Source organism: Salvelinus fontinalis, chromosome 9 (assembly GCF_029448725.1).
Source record: "Salvelinus fontinalis isolate EN_2023a chromosome 9, ASM2944872v1, whole genome shotgun sequence".
NCBI lineage: Eukaryota > Metazoa > Chordata > Actinopteri > Salmoniformes > Salmonidae > Salvelinus > Salvelinus fontinalis.
The window spans coordinates 45,067,869-45,089,360 of record NC_074673.1 but is presented as its reverse complement, the minus strand read 5'-3'; the positions used below and the strand labels follow the sequence as shown (position 1 = coordinate 45,089,360).

The 21,492-nt window shown below is 43.2% G+C and overlaps 2 protein-coding genes across 4 annotated transcripts in view; one reads left to right on the top strand and one right to left on the bottom strand.

The window, feature by feature from the left end:
• The window catches only part of LOC129862682 (protein phosphatase 1H-like), a 62,911-nt gene extending 51,244 nt beyond the window's left edge, over positions 1-11,667 (top strand). For both annotated transcript variants that reach the window (XM_055934571.1, XM_055934570.1), the window contains 2 exons: positions 6,015-6,166; positions 6,655-11,667. In XM_055934571.1, coding sequence (XP_055790546.1) covers positions 6,015-6,166; positions 6,655-6,802 — 300 coding nt within the window. In that variant the 3' untranslated portion in view covers positions 6,803-11,667. The remainder of the gene's footprint in view (positions 1-6,014; positions 6,167-6,654) is intronic.
• Positions 11,668-20,023: 8,356 nt separating this feature from the next.
• The window catches only part of mon2 (MON2 homolog, regulator of endosome-to-Golgi trafficking), a 53,329-nt gene continuing 51,860 nt past the window's right edge, over positions 20,024-21,492 (bottom strand). For both annotated transcript variants that reach the window (XM_055934568.1, XM_055934569.1), the window contains one exon: positions 20,024-20,804. In XM_055934568.1, the coding sequence (XP_055790543.1) occupies positions 20,641-20,804 (164 nt within the window). In that variant the 3' untranslated portion in view covers positions 20,024-20,640. The remainder of the gene's footprint in view (positions 20,805-21,492) is intronic.

Sequence of the window (21,492 nt, the reverse complement as noted above, 5' to 3'; positions counted from 1 at the left end):
CTACCAGCACATGGAAACAACAATACATCAAAACCATGGCACTTTGTCCGGAGACCAAAGCCCAAGACATTACTTGGTGCTCTCGGAGTGTGACATGCAGCAGGATGCCTTTTTATTATACCAGATCAAATCACATTTTATTGGTCACATACATATGTTTAGCAGATCTTATTGAAAGTGCTGCAAAATGCTTCTACTTCCAACACTGCAGCAATATCTAACAATTCCACAACAACTACCTAATACACACAAATCTAAGTAAAGGAATGGAATAAGAATATATCCATATAAATATATGGATAAGCAATGACAGAGCGGCATAGGCAAGATGCAATTGATGGTATAAAATACAGTATATACATATGAGATGAGTGATGCAAGATATGTAAACATTAAAGTGACTAGTGAATCCATATATTAAATTGGCCAATGATTTCAAGTCTGTATGTAGGCTGCAGCCTCTCTGTGTTAGTGATGGCTGTTTAACAGTCTGATAGCCTTGAGATAGAAGCTGTTTTTCAGTCTTTCGGTCCCAGCTTTGATGCTGAACTGTACTGACCTCGACTTCTGGATGGTAGCGGGGTGAACAGGCAGTGGCTCAGGTGATGTTGTCCTTGATGATCCTTTTGGCCTTCCTGTGGCATGTTGTGCTGTAGGTGTCCTGTAGGGCAGGTAGTGTGTCTCCGGTGGTGCAGATTGCACCACCCTCTGGAGAGCCTTGCGGTTGTGGGCGGTGCAGTTGCTGTACCAGGCGGTGATACAGCCCGACAGGATGCTCTCAATTGTGCGTCTAAAGGTTTGTGAGGGTTTTAGGTGACAAGCACAATTTCTTCAGCTTCCTGAGGTTGAAGAGGCGCTGTTGCGCCTTCTTCACCACACTGTCTGTGTGGACCATTTCAGTTTGTCCGTGACGTGTACGCCGAGGAACTTAACTTTCCACCTTCTCCACTGCTGTCCTGTCGATGTGGTGCGCCTTCTACTGTTTCCTGAAGTCCACAATCATCTCCTTTGTTTAGTTGACGTTGAGTGAGAGGTTGTTTTCCTGACACCACACTCGGAGTGCCCTCACCTCCCTGTAGGCTGTCTCGTCGTTGTTGGTAATCAAGCCCACTACTGTTGTGTCGTCTGCAAACTTGATGATTGAGTTGGAGGCGTGCATGGCCAGGCAGTCATGGGTGAACAAGGAGTACAGGAGGGGGCTGAGCACGCACCCTTGTGGGGGGTCCCAGTGTTGAGGATCAGTGAATTGGAGGTGTTGTTTCCTACCTTCACCACCTGAGGGCAGCCCGTCAGGAAGTCCGTCATCCAATTGCACCGGGCGGGGTTGAGACCCAGGGCCTCAAGCTTAATGATGAGCTTGGTGTGTACTATGGTGTTGAATGCTGAGCTTTAGTCAATGAACAACATTTTTACATAGGTATTCTTCTTGTCCAGGTGGGATAGGGCAGTGTGATTGTGACTGCATCATCTGTGGATCTACAGTACTGGGGCGGTAAGCAAATTGAAGTGGGTCTAGGGTGTCCGGTTAGGTATAGATGATATGATCCTAGACTAGTCTCTCAAAGCACTTCATGATGACAGAAGTGAGTGCTACGGGGTGATAGTCATTTCGTTCAGTTACCTTTCCCTTCTTGGGTACAGGAACAATGGTGGCCAACTTGAAGCATGTGAGGACAGCAGACTGGGATAGGGAGCGATTTAATAGGTCTGTAAACACACCAGCCAGCTGGTCCTGCGCATGCTTTGAGGACGCGGCTAAGGATGCCGTCTGGACCGGCAGTCTTGCCAGGGTTAACACTTTTAAATGGTTAACACTTTTAAATGTCTTACTCACGTCTGCCATGGAGAAGGAGAGCCCCCAGTCCTTGGCAGCGGGCCGCGTTGGTGGCACTGTATTATCCTCAAAGCGCGCAAAGAAGGTGTTTAGTTTGTCTGGAAGCAAGACGTAGGTTCCGTGACGTGGTTGGTTTTCCTTTTGTAGTCCGTGATTGTCTGTAGACACTGCTGCATGTTTCTCTTTGTGAGCCGTTGAATTGGAACTCCACTTTGTCTCTATACTGACATTTTGCTTGTTTGATTGCCTTGCGGAGGGAATAACTACACTGTTTGTATTCGGCCATATTCCCAGTCACCTTTCCATGGTTAAATGTGGTGGTTCGCGTTTTCAGTTTTGCACTAATGCTGCCATCTATCCACGGTTTCTGGTTAGGGTACATTTTAATAATCCAATACACTTCCTTATAAACTCACTCACCGAATCAGCATATATGTCAATATTAATTTCTAAAACCATCTTTAAGTGTGGATTCTGATTTGTCAGACCTGCGTTGAATAGTATTTAGCACAGGTACATCCTGTTTGAGTTTCTGTCTATAGGAAGGGAGGCGCAAAATGGAGTCGTGGTCAGATTTTCCGAAAGGAGGGCGGGGGAGGGTGTTGTATGTATTGCGGTATCGGCTTGAGGGGGGATAAACACGGTTGTGATATGGTCGGCATTTGATTGTGAGGAATTCTTGGTCAGATGAACAAAAGGACTTGAGTTCCTGTATGTTGTTACAGTTACACCATGAGACATTAATCATGAAACATACACCCCTACCCTACTGTTTATTCCTGTCGGTGCGATGCACAAAGAATCCAGGTGGCTGTACCGACTCCAACAGCATATCCCGAGAGAGCCATGTTTCCATGAAACAGAGTATGCTACAATTCCTGATGTCTCTTTGGAAAGCAACCCTTGCCTTAATTTCGTCGACCTTGTTATCTGGAGACTGGACATTAGCGAGTAATATACTTGGAAGCGGTGGGTAGTGTGCGCGCCTCCGAAGTCTGGCCAGATGACCGCTCCGTCTGCCTCTTCTCCGGCGGCGTTGTTTTGGGTCAGCCCCTTGAATCAGTTCAAATGTGTATCTTTCATCAAGGTTAATGATGAGTATTTATGTTATATGACGTGGCTCTCTGCAATTTCTCTGGATATTTTAGGCATTTCTGAACATGGCGCCAATGTAAACTGAGGTTTTTGGATATAAATATGAGCTTTATCAAACAAAACATATGAGTGTCATCTGATGAAGATCATGCAAAGTTAGTGATTAATTTTATCTCTTTCTGCTTTTTGTGACTCCTGTCTTTGGAAGGAAAAATGACTGTGTTTGTCTGTGATTTTGCGGTGACCTAACATAATCGTTTGTGGTGCTTTCGCTGTAAAGCCTATTTGAAATCAGACACGTTGGTGGGATTAACAGCAAGATTACCTTTTAAAATGGTATAAGATACATGTATGTTTGAGGAATTTTAATTATGAGATTTCTGTTTGAATTTGGCGCCCTGCACTTTCACTGGCTGTTGTCATATCATCCCGTTAACGGGATTGCAGCCATAAGAAGTTTAACAAACTATAGTTTTGGCAAGTCAGTTAGAACATCTACTGTGTGCATGACACAAGTCATTTTTCAACAATTGTTTACAGGCAGATTATTTAACTTATAATTCACTGTATCACAATTCTAGTGGGTTGGAAGTTTACATACACTAAGTTGACTGTGCCTTTAAACAGCTTGGAAAATTCCAGAAATTATGTCATGGCTTTAGAAGCTGCTGATGGGCTAATTGACATCATTTGAATCAATTGGAGGTGTACCTGTGGATGTATTTCAAGGCCTACCTTCAAACTCAGTGCCTCTTTGCTTGACATCATGGGAAAATCAAAAGAAATAAGCCTAGACCTCAGAAAAAAATTGTAGACCTCGACAAGTCTGGATCATCCTTGGGAGCAATTTCCAAATGGCTGAAGATACCACGTTCATCTGTACAAACAATAGTACACAAACATAAATACAATGGAACCACGCAGCCGTCATACCGCTGTGGAAGGAGACGCGTTCTGTCTCCTAGAGATGAACGTACTTTGGTCCGAAAAGTGCAAATCAATCCCAGAACAACAGCAAAGGACCTTGTGAAGATGCTGGAGGAAACAGGTACAAAAGTATCTATATGCACAGTAAAACTAGTCCTGTATCGACATAACCTGAAAGGCCGCTTAGCAAGGAAGAAGCCCCTGCTCCAATACCGTCATAAAAAAAGCCAGACTACGGTTTGCAACTGCACATGGAGACAAATATCATACTTTTTGGAGAAATGTTCTCTGGTCTGATGAAACAAAAATAGAACTGTTTGGCCATAATGACCATCGTTATGTTTGGAGGAGAAAGGGGGACGCTTGCAAGCTGAAGAACACCATCCCAACCGTGGAGCACGGGGGTGGCAGCATCATGTTGCGGGGAGTGCTTTGCTGCAGGAGGGACTGGTGCACTTCACAAAATATATGGCATCATGAGGCAGGAAAATGATGTGGATATATTGAAGCAACATCTGAAGACATCAGTTGCAAATGGGTCTTCCAAATGGACAATGACCCCAAGCATACTTCCAAAGTTGTGGGAAAATGGCTTTAGGACAACAAAGTCAAGGTATTGGAGTGGCCATCACAAAGCCCTGACCTCAATCCTATAGATAATTTGTAGGCAGAACTGAAAACGCATGTGCGAGCAAGCAGGCCTGTAAACCTGACTCAGTTACCAGCTCTGTCAGGAGGAATGGGACAAAATTCACCCAACTTATTGTGGGAAGCTTGTGGAAGGCTACCTGACATGTTTGACCCAAGTTAAGCAATTTAAAGGCAATGCTCCCAAAAACTAATTGAGTGTATGAAAACGTCTGACCCACTGGGAATGTGATGAAAGAAATAAAAGCTGAAATAAATCATTCTCTCTACTATTATTCTGACATTTCACATGCTTAAAATAAAGTGGTGATCCTAACTGACCTAAGTCAGACCGTTCTTTGCTAGTTAAAGCCCCACCTTATCTCAGCTCACTGGTCACCATAGTAGCACCCACCCATAGCAGGCGCTCCAGCAGGTATATTTCACTGGTCACCCCTAAAGCCAATTCCTCCTTTGGCTGCCATTCCTTCCAGTTCTTTGCTGCCAATGACTGGAACGAATGACTGGAACAGAAATCACTGAAGCTGGATACTCATATCTCCCTCACTAACTTTAAGCACCAGCTGTCAGAGCAGCTCACAGATCACTGCACCTGTAAATAGCCCATCCAACAACCTCCTCCCCATACTGTTATTTATTTTTTCTGCTCCTTTGCACCCCAGTATCTCTACTTGCACATTCATCTTCTGCACATCTATAACTCCAGTGTTTAATTGCTAAATTGTAATTATTTCGCCACTATGGCCTATTTATTGCCTTACCTCCCTTATCTTAACTCATTTGCACACACTGTACATAGACTTAATTTTTCTATTGTGTTATTGACTATGTTTATTCCATGTGTAACTCTGTGTTGTTATTTGTGTCGCACTGCTTTGCTTTATCTTGGCCAGGTCACAGTTGTAAATGAGAACTTGTTCTCAACTAGCCTACCTGGTTAAATATTTTTTTAAATAAGACAGAATTTTTTTGTAGGATTAATTGTCAGGAATTGTGAAAAACTGAGTTTAAATGTATTTGGCTATGGTGTATTGTAAACTTCTGACTTCTTCAACTGTAGCTCATTCTAATATTTCTACTACTGTACATTGCATTTTAGTTACACTGTTTGTACACACTGCATATTTATTTCTATACTGGATTCATAAGCCACTCTATCTACTGCTGTACATATTATTCTTAGTACATCATGGGCATATATGTACAGATTGCATTTGGATTACTGTTACAGTGCTATTTGGTTGTTCATTGAATTTATTCTGACATTTTGATTTTAAAAAATTGGATACGTTTTAATATTGTGTACTGTGACACTTTACTGCATTGTTAGGAGCTAGTAACATAAGCATTTCGCTGGACCCGCAACATCTGCTGAACTGTGTACGCGACCAATAAACTTTGATTTGATAGTGGTGGGGACATGTTACAAATGATTTACAGACATGATGTGCCTCTGTGATCTTCTCTCTGGAATAACATAACCATTACCTGCCTCTATGCCCATCTACAGGTCAAAGTTTACCCTCTGACTCAATACGAACACGGGGCGGATGACGTCCTGGTGATGGGGACAGACGGGCTGTGGGACGTTCTCTCCAACCAGGAGGTTACCGAGGCAGTCACCTGCTTCCTGGCCAACTGTGACCCTGATGACCAGCATAGGCATGTTCTGCTCATTTTACTGTAGCACAGCTGCTGCCCCCAGTCAGATAGACAGATAAATATTGTTGTCACAAGCCTGAACTTCCACTCACCCCGCTCTTATTTGGAGAGGATGAACGTTGTTATCTTGTCGTAATTACACACTTTTCTAAACATTTGGATAAGTACTTTCTGAAGTTGATGAAGAGCTTGTGAGACTAGTAATGGAAAGATTCCTTTCTTGAGGATGGCATGGTGGTTGATTTCAGTCATCAAAACAGGAAAAACATTCCAATCGTTTCCGAAATGTCCTACCCCTTCAAGTCTTTCTTAGTTTGGGGATTAGTAAGTTCGCTTCAGGTGGCTAGTGGAAGAGTTTAAAGACTTTCTGAAAGGTAGGCTGTCGTCATTATTCTCTTGCTATTTGTACACACACTGGAGATGAACACAACTAGCTGTCTGCTTTATGTCTCAGTATACTGTCCTTTGTCTCTTCCATTGTGCCCCAGGTACACGATGGCAGCTCAGGACCTGGTCATGAGGGCGCGGGGGGTTCTGAAGGACCGAGGCTGGAGGATAGCCAACGACCGGCTGGGCTCTGGAGATGACATCTCTGTCTACATCATCTGTCTGATGTACGGCAACCGGCAGACCTAGCCCAGGCCCAGCTTGCCAGCACCCACCATGGGACTCAAGACATAGATTGTGTCTGAAATGGCACCCTATTCCCTATGTAGTGCACTGCACTACTTTTAGCCAAGTCCATAAAAAGTAGTGCACTGTATAGGATGCAATTTTAGGCACTCGCCCAAGTGGCAGACCTAGCTGAGGCCCAGCTAACCACCCACCATGGGACTCTAGACAGGCTGCTCCCCCTCTCCCATCTATCCTAACCCCCCTTTCCTTAAATCAATGCCCTGGTGCTCACACCGTGCTTAATCCTGGATTGTTTTCCTGGGGAAGCAAAATGGCACCTGGTTGTATTACAGTACAGGGTAGCATGATTGTGCTTCTCTCTTGTGAAAGGAAATTCTCAGGATGTTACAATATACAGTACCTTCAGTTTCTTCTTTTGTTTCTGTGCTGCAAATGAAAAATTGACAATTCTGTAGTCAGAGGCATATGAGGCCCAGGTATTTGAAACTATTCAGTAGGCTATGGTTTCTGCATAGCCAAATATTTTCTGTTACAATGGAAGGCTATAGCTTTCACAAAGGTGATCCTACTATTTTGGATATCGCATGGGACAATTTTAAATGAAGGGCAAAGGGACCGTCTTTCGAAGTGCAATGCTTTATGGTGTTGGTTTTTAGCCTATTTAGATATTGTTAATATATTACTGATTATGAACATGTAAATAAGCTTAAACATTAATGGATTTTAGAAGTGGATTTCAGTTATATACCCTGTTTGAGTTGTGTGTACAGTATACGTTATGGAACCTGTTTTTGTTCCTATGATGTTCTGTGTGTCTTTTCTGACTAAGGTCAACCATCCATAAATCACTGACCTAGACTAGGGGTGTCAAACATACAATCTGGCCTGACGGTGGTTTTAGTAAAAATCTGTTTTATGTTTAGAAATGATAATGGATCTACATTTTATACAGTTTCTTGACTGTGTTCAACTTGCTAATAATCACCTAAATGAAAGCGAGACAGTCAGGGAGCATCAAATTCCAAAAACGATGGATAGAGGAAAAAAAATTTAACCACATTTTGACAGCTAGGAAATAAAAAAAAAATATATGACTAGCAAAATGACTGACTCTTCTGACCTAGACTGTACAATCCTACCACAAGCATACTATAGCTGTCAGAACCATGGTTTGTGTGTTTCTCTCCAAGTGTAAAATGAATGAAATCAGACTGGTGTTATTGCCAGTGACTGTTTCTCACATTGTTTACCTTTTCTCCATTTTGATGGGTTTGTATTTTCTTTGTCATTGCTGTACTCCTGAATCTGAATTTACTTAGAGGTTATGAAGGGACACATCTTCCCACTCGATTAGGTCTGCAAACGGCATGTATATTACTGGAAACGTTCTACGTTTTTTGGTATCTTTCAATGATTTTATCCTATCCATCACAAGACATTTAGTGGCCATTTTGGGTATATTCGATTATCACAGGGGTCTGTAATAATCTCTGGCCCTCTGTGTGGCTTTATCACATGTACAATATATGAAATAATTGAATAAGATGATGAAGTATAGAATGAGAGCTGTAAAACATTATCCTAAATATACATTTAGAGAATACCATTGGTGTTTAATGAGGGTTTCAGCATTAAATATCTTTATTTTTATAAAATATTTTACAAATGTTTATTTATATTACTATGTATTTATTGACTTCCAACTGGTGTCAGTTGTGGGGAAAAAGTAAGTTGGAAGAGTTGAGGGATAATCATGAAGGGCTATGCGTTCTATGCAAAATAATGAACAACGTGGAAGGTGTGTTCCAAGACGCGATAGTGGAGTAAACTGAATTTCCACGGAGTTGGATTATTTCCCAGAGAATGCATATAGCCCCGAGTTGATTATCCATTTTATACCATAGCTATATTTTAACACATTTGCCAGAAATGTGTTAATTTGTTGGTAGAAATGTGTTCAAGTTGCCGTGATAACCAAACAGACTTGCTGGTTTAGCTAACCAAACCATCAGTCCTAGCTTGCTATTATGAAAATTGAATTCAGCAATGCCAATAATGTTTTCAATTCGACTTTTGCTTTCAAAAGCAGCTCAAACAAAACATGTAAGAGTGAACTATAGCCATTTAATTTTAGTTTTGAGATACCGTGCCTTTATAGGGAAATGATGCATGCTCTAGAATGCCAATCAGAAACAAGTTTTCAACAATGCTATGGTATAGTTATGCAATAAGGCCCGAGGGGATGTGGTATATGGCCAATATACCACAGCTAAGGGCTGTTCTTATGCACAACGCAGCACAGAGTGTCTGGATACAGCCCTTAGCCATGGTATTTTGGCCATATACTGTACCACGAAGCCTTATTGCTATTATAAGTTGGTTACCAAAGTAATTAGAAGAGTAAAATAAATATTTTATCAGTCCCGTGGTATACTGTCTGATATACCACAGCTTTCAGCCAGTCAGCATTCAGGGCTCAACCGCCCAGTTTATAATTGAAAAAAATTATGTTGTTGATTAGATGCTTTTTTAAATTAATTAGGGTATTTTCTCTTAGATCTTATGCTTCATCTACTAGAAATCCATGGACAATATGGACACAAATCAAATAAATTAATACTATGATATATATATATTTTTTTACAGTTCTAGTATCAATTACCAAAGTTATGATAGATTGTGAAAGATTTTCTGTGAATTATCCAAATTACTGAAGATTGTGGTAACTTTGGTAAATTACTGGTAGCTTTGCAACCCTACATTTGATACATAATAGTGAAACATCTACCTCATGCTTTTGGTTTGTTTTAAACAAGAGATCCAATCCATTGTCTTTGTTTCACCTGTGCATTTTTTCTATATGTCAAATACATGTCTGCATCATCCTGTGTTGCGTGCTTGTTTACTTTCGAAATATGAAACTGCATAGGTACAGTGCATGTGCCATTCTTTACTTAAATAATGTCATGTCACTCGTTTTCATACTAGTATGGCTTAGTCTAGCTCTGTTCAACATTGTATAAGGGCAGGGATGGGCAACTTATCATGAGGGGCAATATTGCGCTCGCATACACACAAAACATTTTAGTGCCCCCCCCCCCCCCCCCCCCCCGAGAGCGGAGATTTAAAAAATTAAATAATTAAGAGTTCATTTTGAGGATCTACACGTTTTGCTATGGGGTGTAGAGAAAATGTTGCAGTTCTAAAGCAAGTTTGCTGCAATTCTACACAGTTTGCGGTTTTTAATATGACTGATTTAACAAAGTACATCGGGGCCCACTGATGGTAATTCGACCATAATACGTTTATATAGTTTAGGAGTCAGCTAACTTAGCAATCAAAAATTATTTAGCTGTCATTGGCTAATTTACTGACTCTGACTGACATAAGATAAAAACTGTTGATGCACAACCAAATGTCTTAAATTGCACCATGTGTATTTTACTATTTTAACTCTCAACAGTAAGTTGAGACCCCGACTGGGTTCCCCAATCCCCCCCCCCCCCCCCCCCCCAAAAATGAAATGTGATCAAAGGGCATTCAAAAGGAGGGTTGCTAGTTGCCCATCCCTGTAGTAGGGGAAACTCCCCTATCTGTTATGTATTACATGAATATGACATAAGTATAAATGGTTTACTGAATGTTGTGAGGGCAGAATATTTACTTGAGACATGGTTGTGTAATTTTATCTTGAAACAAATGCTTGATTTAATCAAAAGTTCAAGTTACAACAAGTGTGTATCTCTCAAATTAACATTCAGACCAGAGGTACATCAGATACATGTATTAGGAAGTTTTTGGGAGAAACACAAAAGATGCATTGGGATGTTGGAATGAAACTCAACCCTCTGTGTTTTTTGTCATTTTGAAATGATGTTTACTTGTAGTTCACTGTTCCTATGTCACACAACTCAGGGAGCTATGTGACTGATTCTCATGCCGGATGTTGAATAGAATGCTTTCTCTGTACAGAGTGTATTTTATCCTGTATCCTTGTGTTATTATGCAGTCTGGTATTTAGACATTGCTGAACGATACTCTGCAAACTAACCATTTATGGCATTGACCTGAATCAATTTCTGTTCAGATACAGTATGAAGGATCTACAGTGTCTTGGGTTCCCACCTGTTTCCCCTTTTATGGATCAGAGGATCTATAAAAAAGCATCTATTTAAATACTTGATGCACTTCAGTCAATGTAGTATGTATATTCTTTATTCAATACAGTGGGCTGACAATGTCTCCTGGATGACCAGTCAGGAGCTACATTAATAGGCATTCCACCTCACGTAGGACCTCTACTGATGACGCTGATGCTCTAAAGATAAACCCATACAGTCACTAATGACGTCAGAACTTGGGACTTGCAAGATGTGTCTGTGGCGTTTTAAGTGGATTCGTATCTGAGTTGTTTAAAAACGTTTTTAGGGAGGTGTTGACGTCTACAACCGCACGGTTTCTAATCCAGACAAATCAGTCTCCAGTCGTGCATATTCCATGTTAACTCTTATCACTGTTCCTTTTACTTTTGTGTTAGTATGTTTCTTTTCAAGCTGTTTCAAAGTGTTTCTGTTTTGATCACACAAACTTTGCTCAACTGCTCTATGACTGACTCGCTCAAAACAATGCAGAAAGAGACTCAAGCAGAAAGTAAAAAAATAATTGTAAATACAGTACAATGTAAAAAGACAGTCGGAAACAAGTCTATCCTTTGTAATACTGTGTTGGACATTTTTTGTGACTCCAAAAAACACTAAATGAAGTAATCGGGAATTCGTAATGTCTTCAAAACGTATGTGCAGTCTAAAAAATTAAGGATTGCTTTTACAATTTATAAAAATTGCTGTGTGAGCTATCATTCCAAAGCCTCTTTTCTTGTAAATGTTAGAAGTCAAAATAAATGTACAATGGGTACACACATCAACACAACGTACCATTGTGTATATCTACAACAACAGATTTAGATCTACATTATGTAAATCAGATGGATACAGTACATACTACACAGGACTCGTATAGGAAGCCTTTGTGTCTCGGAAGTGTTTAGGGCTCAACTACCAGATGGCACTAGACGTTTTGCTATAGACAGATGGAAGGTGGTGATTGATTCCTGAGTAGAGCAGTGCTTTGGTGAGCCCTGTGTGGCATGCAGGGAGGATTGGCCCCCTGGGGGAGCAGACAGCTGGAGTGCTGGAGACCTGTCTGGAAGGAGGGAGGTCGACTGTCTGACTGTTCTGATACCAGGGCTCTCAATTTGTCTCTCCGTGATTCCTCACATCCAGACTCCTTGCCGGAAAGTGTCTATCCTGTGAAAATGTATGAAAAAAACATACGTTCTATCAATCATTTTGTCATATTCATGTTTTTTCTGCATGATAAAATCGATTTCTAGTACTTCCCAAATGTTTGGTGATCTGGTACAAAATGCGCAAGGATGCCAGGGGAAAGACAGCCTAGCCATGTGTCCCGCCCCTTCAAACTCCATGCAAGGCATTGACATGACTTGCGCAAGCTTGTTTTTACTTTATACTGCCAGCTAACGGACGGGGAAAGGCAGGCAGAGAGCTTCAATGCCTTTCATGTGTCAATATGTCCCATTCATTTTCATTGCTCTTAAATAATGCATATTGGCGTGTAAAAAGTAATGGGTTAGGCAGAGCTCACTACTGCTTATGGACTTGCGTCATCTCTTCACAAGTCATCTGCCGCCTTTTGGTGGTTATGTCGATTTGCTGCTAGCTAAAGTAAACTGAGCAGGATGGCTAACACATTGCATCTGAAACAGTTTTCAAAGTTGGATTTTCTAGGGGTTGATAGGGAATGGAAGACCAACATCTGATTTTAGGGACTTTGATCAAAGGAAGGGCCAGAAAGAAACACGATCATTTCAGTCTGGGTGTTATAAACCGAAAGACTGGCTCTGTGGCTAAGCAATTAGCAGCCGACTCTAATGCTGCCCCTGCCTGCTGTTCTCCACTAGCAACAGCGTGTGAATAAGAGACAGTTACTGCGATTTGAACAACTTGCCGATAGCAGAGATTTGCCTGCGACAAGCCGGCTACTCAAGACCTTTTCATGGTCCAGAGTGCCAGTGCCCCCCCACACGCCCACTGTTTACTAAAACAGCCGATGCATTTGAGAGAAGTGGTGTGACCTACATACAGTTGAAGTCGGAAGTTTACTTACACCGTAGCCAAATATATTTCAACTCAGTTTTTCACAATTCCTGACGTTTAATCCTAGTAAAAATTCTCTGTTTTAGGTCAGTCAGGATCACCACTTTATTTTAAGAATGTGAAATGTCAGAATAATAGCAGAGAATGATTTATTTCAGCTTTTATTTCTTTCATCACATTCCCAGTGGGTCAGATGCTCCTGTCAGAGCTGGTGTAACTGAGTCAGGTTTGTGGGCCTCCTTGCTCGCACATGCTTTTTCAGTTCTGCCCACAGATTTTCTATAGGATTTGAGGTCGGGGCTTTGTGATGGCGACTCCAATACCTTGACTTTGTTGTCCTTAAGCCATTTTGCCACAACTTTGGAAGTATGCTTGGGGTCATTGTCCATTTAGAAGTCCCATTTGCAACCAAGCATTAACTTCATGACTGATGTCTTGAGATGTTGCTTCAATATATCCACATACATTTTCCTCCCTCATGATGCCATCAATTTTGTGAAGTGCACCAGTCCCTCCTGCAGCAAAGCACCCCCACAACATGATGCTGCCACCCCCGTGCTTCACGGTTGGGATGGTGTTCTTCGGCTTGCAAGCCTCCCCCTTTTTCCTCCAAACATAACGATGGTCATTATGGCCAAACAGTTCTATTTTTGTTTCCTCAAACCAGAGGACATTTCTCCAAAAAGTATGATCATTGTCCCCATGTGCAATGGAAACCGTAGTCTGGCTTTTTTATGGCGGTTTTGGAGCAGTGGCTTCTTCCTTGCTGAGCGGCCTTTCGGGTTATGTCGATATAGGACTCGTTTTACTGTGGATATAGATACTTTAGTACCTGTTTCCTCCAGCATCTTCACAAGGTCTTTTGCTGTTGTTCTGGGATTGAATTTCACTTTTCGCACCTTAGGAGGAGCGAAATGGAGACAGAACGCGTCTCCTTCCTGAGCGGTTTGACGGCTGCGTGGTCCCATGGTGTTTATACTTGCGTACTATTGTTTGTACAGATGAACAGTGGTACCTTCAGGCATTTGGAAATTTCTCCCAAGGATTAACCAGAATTGTGGAGGTCTGCAATTCTTTTGTCTGAGGTCTTGGCTGATTTCTTTAGATTTTCCCATGATGTCAAGCAAAGAGGCACTGAGTTTGAAGGTAGACCTTGAAATACATCCACAGGTACACATCCAATTGACTCAAATGATGTCAGTTAGCCTATCAGAAGCTTCTAAAGCCATGAAATCATTTTATGGAATTGTTCAAGCTGTTAAAGGCACAGTGTATGTAAACTTCAGACTTCAACTGTAGATCATCCCTAGGAAACAGAGGGAAGATCTCCAAAGGTCCAATGAACTGCTATCTCGCCTGTCATGCAGGTCTTGTTACACAGTAGGGTGACACTCTGTTGTGTCGTTTTTGAGGGTGTGCGTTGCTTACGCAAAACCAGTCTCCAAGCATTTAGCCCATCACATGGGACCGTCTATTGTGCTTGAGGCTTTCCCATGGAAGCCTTTTGAGCCGCTGGAAAGCGGTGAGTTGTAATATTTATATTCTAACCAGCTTTGCCATCTATCTTATGCCTGCAAAGCGACTGAGTGGGCTGCACGCACTGTCATCCCACCGTTCGTGCCTTCAGTTTGCCCCGGGGTCCTCCTGGATACCTTGGTACCCAAACACCTCCTTTATGCCTAGGGTCAGCGGCAACAGTCTTGTAGCAGGCTGGAGCTTGTGGTTACACCCACCGCTCTTACCGTTTACAGAAGTAGAGTGTCTTCACCGTTTGTGTCCAGCAGGTGTCCAGCGCATTTTCTTGGATAAAAGCAATAGTATTGCGCTACAGCGGCTACGACCCCTGCGTTTTTCTGTAACGGGAGGCCCCCTACCTTATTAACGGCTATTTTGGATAGTGGAGGATATTGTATTGGCAAATGTAATAGCAATAGTTACAGCTCAGAAGGCTACCTCTTGGGCACTGTTTTTAAGGCATCTCCTTATGGGAGATTTGCATTTTTGAATGTGTGGCCACCCCTCATACTTTTATGAGGTCTTTACCGACTTGATGTCAATGCACCTTCTTTGGAGCGATGCTGTTGGTACTACCCTGGCTTCGGAGAGCATGTCTGTGTTACAGGAGTTGGCCATATCCCATAGTTAGACATCAAAACGAGAATTTGAAATAGAATTTAAGGTTACTATGAGAATATGAGTGAGATGTCTTACCACAGGAAGAGAGGCATGCTTGATAGTGACCAGTTGGCGGGCGAGTGGCTACGTTTATGGAGGAGAGGGGCTTAACTCATTCGCCACTCGAGTTGTCTGTCTCAACAGACACTGTGTGATCGGATACTTTGAACCTCTGGACACGCCCAGGCAAATCCCATTGTGCGACATCTCACTCATATTCTCATAGAACTGGGGTTACGCAAGTAAACTTGAGTTATGGAGCACCAGTGGCCATTATACTGTATTGTTATTATCAGACTACATTATCCTATCCTTGAGTAGTGATTCAAATATGCACACACACCCATCCACCCATGTACATATGCACACAGACAATCTATATTGGATATCAAAGTGCTCTAGTGGGAGTCTGACACTCCCAGGTCCTCTGCAGGAGTCTGAAAGCCATCTGCTTCATAACCATTACCCCACCCATTCCCATAGTCAGACCAGCATTGATCTGGCAATCCACTCCTCCTCTCCCCATGCGTGTGTGGTCCAGATTGTTTAACAGCGATGACACAGTCAGTCACTCTCGTCTGGGTGAATTGTTTTTCCAAGGTCGTCACATAGCTCCACAGCAGAGAACAGAACCAAGGGAGTAGCTAGCTGACTAAGCAAGGCAAGGGTTGATTCTCATCATCCCTGCCTGCCGCTGTGAATGCGATGAGGGTACAGGTACGCCCAGGCAGGCAGTAGGCACCTCACAATCAATAACTGGATCAATGACTGTATAGGGGTACTGGATAGATATTTTGAGTCCCCCAGCTAGAGGAAAATGGGAACAGAGTGAGGGAGGGGGGCACAGTCACGTGAGGCATGTGCGCTATGGGCCCGATTCAGACTAAGTAAATGTATGTCTTTACTATTCACTGCTTTCCTACGCACTTCTCAGTAGTTGGTAATCAGACTTACCTCATGCAGGTGGGTAAAGGGCTTTGAAGGCATGGTTCCCTTGTGTGTGCTGAATACGATAAGGGTTGAACAGTAGTTCTATAAATCTGAACACCAACTACTGAGAAGTGTGTAGGAAAGGTGTACATTTCCTACATTTGTATCGGGCCTTTACAGCAAGTGTTACAGTCCCGCTGTTGAAGTTGCGATATATTATAGTTAATGCTTGAAACCAATGTTGAAACCTATAAGGGTTTCCATATTTTGGGGTACAGGGCCAGAAAAAGCAAAACGCTCTAAAAAGTGAAACATTTGTGGAAATCATGTCTTTGTTGGAGTTTTGTAGTGCCAGCTGTCCTGTCCTTTTGTCTGTGCTTTCAGGACACATTTCCTTTTGACTATAATGTTAGTGTTGTTAGCAATGCAAAGGCATGTGGGGAATGTAGAGAATGTTTCGTTTACACACCAAGAGGCAGATCCTCCAGTCCGGTCCATCAGAAGGTGTAGCAGGGGAGGCAGCGGTAGACAGTTCTGTTCCAGGGTGCAGATGTGATGATAATCATAAGAGGGAGCAGGCTGATTTTCCACAGGGAATGGGCTCTAATTTATTGCCTTGGGGTCTGAACAGAATGAAGCTGACTTATCTGCAGCCCGACTCAAATGTGAACGTCCACACAGGATGGATGACTGGGGCTGGATAGGCTGAGCTGGAGAGGCTGTCCTCCATAACTCCTACAGTACCCACTGCCTCGTTCTGACTGATCTTTACTTCACTCACTTTAGTTTGCCATCACTGGGAAAGCTAAGGCAGAAAGTATTTGATTGCTTTCACAATGTCTTTTGGTTGGTTATTTCTCACTTCTGCCACATTATATTAGTGCTCATTTTATTGCTGATTATGTTTCCTGGCATGGCACAGCCAACTGAATCAGTAAAGGAAAGATGAGCTTCACCAGTGTTCAATATTGTTGATACCCATGTGTAAGCTCTCTCTGAAGACGATGGATGACAACCATCTTGGAAATAAAAGGAGGCAGGCAGTCCTGGCCCTGCAGAATTCTCCACACACTATCGATCCTTCCAAAGCTCTATTACTAAAAGGTTCTGGCGAAAATGGTGACCTAAATGTGAACATATATCTGCCAGCACCGTAACGTATGAGAAATGGTGAACCCATAAATATTGCAGCGTGTCAATGTAGGAAGGTCAAGTGTAGTAGGACCCAATCTTCAGTCAGAACAGCAGCTTCACAAAGGAGAGCAAAACACAGTATCTCTGTGTGGGCTGACGCTTGCAATCTATTTCCTATAAAGTGCACTACTTTTGTCCATGGCCGATAGGGCTCTGGTCAAAAGTAGTGCACTATATAGGGTGTCATTTTAGACACAGGCTCTGTCTAGGCTGAGGCTGGCAGCTCTAAATCTGAACTCCTGCGAGAGGACTTCAGCCTGCACAGTTTCACAGACTGGGGCTTGCAGCCTGTTACTGCAGCCTATCAAAAACGCATTACCCATTCCAGTCCCCACCCCCCTCCATCACAAGACTTGGCTGCCATACTGATTCAGGGCTCAGCACAGCACAGGCAGATGCTACTGGGTGCAGTTGGCCAGCAGCTAGCTAGGGTTTAAGAGGGTAACTCACAATGCATGACCCATATCAGCAACAACTCTGTTTTTAGAGACACAATGGTAAAGCCCTGTGCTGAGCTGCATTGGCCACGTGGTTCATGTGTAGTCTCTCTAGTTCGTACTGTAGCCTAAATACAGCAACTGTGTCTGTCTGTGGCACGGCAGTCAGTCAGTCTGATGATGACTTAACTGAGTCAGATTGCGAGGTCAGTCAGTGGTGCCAAAGGAACTGCACATTTTCTATCAACGTGCCTTGGTTAAATTGGCCACCTGCCTCTTAGAACAGCGTTTCCGAAACGTGGCCCTGGGACCCCAAGGGGTGCACGTTTGGTTTTTTGACCTAACACTACACAGCTGATTCAAATGATCAAAGCTTAATGATTAGTGCACTCCTTGGAGTCCCGAGGACCGAGTTTAGGAACCTCTACTCTAGATGGTTTGCTTACAATAAGTGTTGCAATGTTGCGCTCTCTCCCTCCAGTGACCGATGGTATGCTAAAAATCAACAAAGGACGGTATGGTTAGCCATAAATGTAGCCTGCCTGCAGGCTGTATCAGGCCAGTTCCAGTTTTACCAGTGGGCAGTAGGGGCGCCACGTCACAGCTCTCGCCGGTCATATAGCAAAAGCGTGACCTACATGCTTTCCAGATTGGAGAGACAACAGCCACTTTGCCTGTGGGTGAAACCCAATATCCATACAAATGTATGACCTTTTTTTTGTTTCACATTTCTATCCGTGGTGTACAATAAACTTTTTTTGAAAATTAGTATCTCAAACCAATCGAAAAAAGGCACTTGCATGCATTTCCCTGTAAAACCGTACATGATAGCCTAGATAATATGCAATTCATTTCCCAAAAGCTGTAGTTCATCAATGAAATGTGACATGCAAACAAATTGACACAAGCAGCTTGTTACACCTTGAGAAATGTATTTTATTTGAGTTAAAAATCCCAATTGCTACCACCTCTGGAGCTGTAAGGCAAAACGGAACGATTGTTGCGACAATACAGTACTTCCACAGTTACAATGTAACAACGTAGCTGTTACAACATATATTTAGTTTTACCTTTCAAAACGAATAAACAGGAAACTCCTCGGCTTGATGTCGAATACCAGCACTAGCAAGGCAGTAGTTTGCGCAGTCATCTCCATAGCAGGCAATGTCATAACCCAACCAACAGCACAAACTACTACCTCAGCCAGTACATGGTCAAATGCCGATAGAACACACTGAAATAGCAGCACTCACAAGACAAAATTGCAAATTATAACGAACACATCTGGCATCCATAATTCCGATCTGATACATACAGTTCCATGCGCCTGGGACTGGGTTATGTTCATCCGACCTCCTGAGCAGACAGCCGTCTCATGAGCAGAGTTGAAATTTGAGGAAACCCCGCCCAAGACATCCACTAGTCTACTCCTCCCCTTTCCCCTGTGCACCAGATAACACTCTGTCCTCTCCCTCATTTGACTTAACACAAACTCCAGTTTGTCGCAACAACGAAACACTTGACACTCGTTTTTGCGAACTGTTACCTTGAAGAAGATACATAGTCGCAACCAAATAGAACGTTCTTGCGCTTGCCCAATATAGATTGGATATAATGCCGCGTTGACGTGCCAGTCGGACATTTCCGACTTGCTAACTGGTTGTATACTGAAACAAAATAGCAACGCAACATGCAACAATAAAGATGTTACTGAGTTACAGTTCATAAGGAAATCAGTCAATTGAAACATTTATTAGGCTCCAAATAATGGATTTCACACGACTAGGCAGGGGTGCAGCCATGGTTGTGCCTTGCGGGGCATAGGCCCTGAGTGAGTTTTCACCACAAAGTTCTTTATTACAGAGATACTCCTCAGCACTCCCCCTAACATGGATGTAAACAAATTTGTGCACAACATTTGAGAGAAATATGCTTTTTGTGTGTAAGGAACATTTGTGATTTTTTAAATTCAGCTCATGAAACCTTTTCCGAGTTTAGTTCCCGACTAGCATGTGGCATAATACATCCCATGACCCTCACCAGAATTACTCTAATTACAATTTTGCAGGAAATGTCAGTGAGGAGCTTACTCGTTTAGGATTGTGGGAAATGTATTTTCTATATTTTAGTCATAAAATATACCAGCAAGACTCCCACAATGTAAACAATGTTCCAGCGTAAACTAGGTTTGGGATTTCTGAGACTAAGCAAGCTCTGAAATACAATCTCACATGATTAAGAAAATGACACAGAGCCTACATTCAAATCACAGGGTCAAAAACAGGACATCACTGAGGCACACACAGAAATCAAATAATTGATTGTAGAACTGTCCCATTTATTTTATACAGACAAATACATCCCTTCTCACGCCGGCTAATAGATTACATGGAATGTTACAGTAAGATTTTTAATAAAATCCTGGCTGTTGAAAATGTCACAAAAGGTAATCTCATACACCCCCCCCCCCCCACCCCTTCTCTTCTTAAAGATCCATATAGCCCAAGTACTTTGTTTTTTCTTAATTACATCATTAACACTGTCACCACACACTGTACATCGACTCTCCTTTCAGGGAATCCAAAGAAAACAAAGAAAACCCAAAGAAAACATTTGTTTTTTACTGTAGCAGTTAATACACAAGTCCAGCCAGTCAGAATAAGAATGGGAGGTGGTATCAACGAAAGTGTTTTAGAAGCATACATTGATGATGTCATGTGTAGCAGGTCAGAGTCGTCATTGTGGACTGAGCTGTTGCGGGGGGAGCTCAGTTACCACGGGTTACTGTCTGTTAGACGGGCTCACATGGAGTAAAAGAGCCCGTCCTTCTATCCCTCTGTCCACTTGTATGAAGAAGTGTATGTTTCGGTCTCAGGAGGACACATTCATTAGGAATTTGTTAATTACAAAAAGGGGGTTGGTCTGGTCAGGATTCTCCGTTCTGAACTCTGGAGACGGGGGGCTGCATAAAGTCTTTGAAGGGCCCCAAGGCCTCCTTCAGCGCTGAGCTGACCTCAGAAGAGGAGCAGGTGATGCACTCCACCAGTGTAGGGTACAGGGCAATCACCTGGGCCCATGTTGTCCCATCCACTGTAGGGGGGCACACACCATGGGATGGGGAATATGTGCAATGGATAGGAGATGTGGGGATAGGAAAGGAGAGGGAAGGGGAGAGGGAGTGGGACAAAGGAGAGGGAGGAGGGCAGAGGAGGGTGTGGGACAAAGGAGAGGGAGTGGGACAAAAGAAAGGGAGGAGGGCAGAGGAGAGGGAGGAGGGCAGAGGAGAGGGAAGAGGGCAGAGGAGAGGGAGGAGGGCAGAGGAGAGGGAGGAGGGCAGAGGAGAGGGAGGAGGGCAGAGGAGAGGGAAGAGGGCAGAGGAGAGGGAGGAGGGCAGAGGAGAGGGAAGAGGGCAGAGGAGAGGGAGGAGGGCAGAGGAGAGGGAAGAGGGCAGAGGAGAGGGAGGAGGGCAGAGGAGAGGGAAGAGGGCAGAGGAGAGGGAGGAGGGCAGAGGAGAGGGAAGAGGGCAGAGGAGAGGGAGGAGGGCAGAGGAGAGGGAAGAGGGCAGAGGAGAGGGAGGAGGGCAGAGGAGAGGGAGGAGGGCAGAGGAGGGTGTGGGACAAAGGAGAGGGAGTGGGACAAAAGAAAGGGAGGAGGGCAGAGGAGAGGGAGGAGGGCAGAGGAGAGGGAAGAGGGCAGAGGAGAGGGAAGAGGGCAGAGGAGAGGGAGGAGGGCAGAGGAGAGAGTGGGACAAAGGAGAGGGAGTGGGACAAAGGAAAGG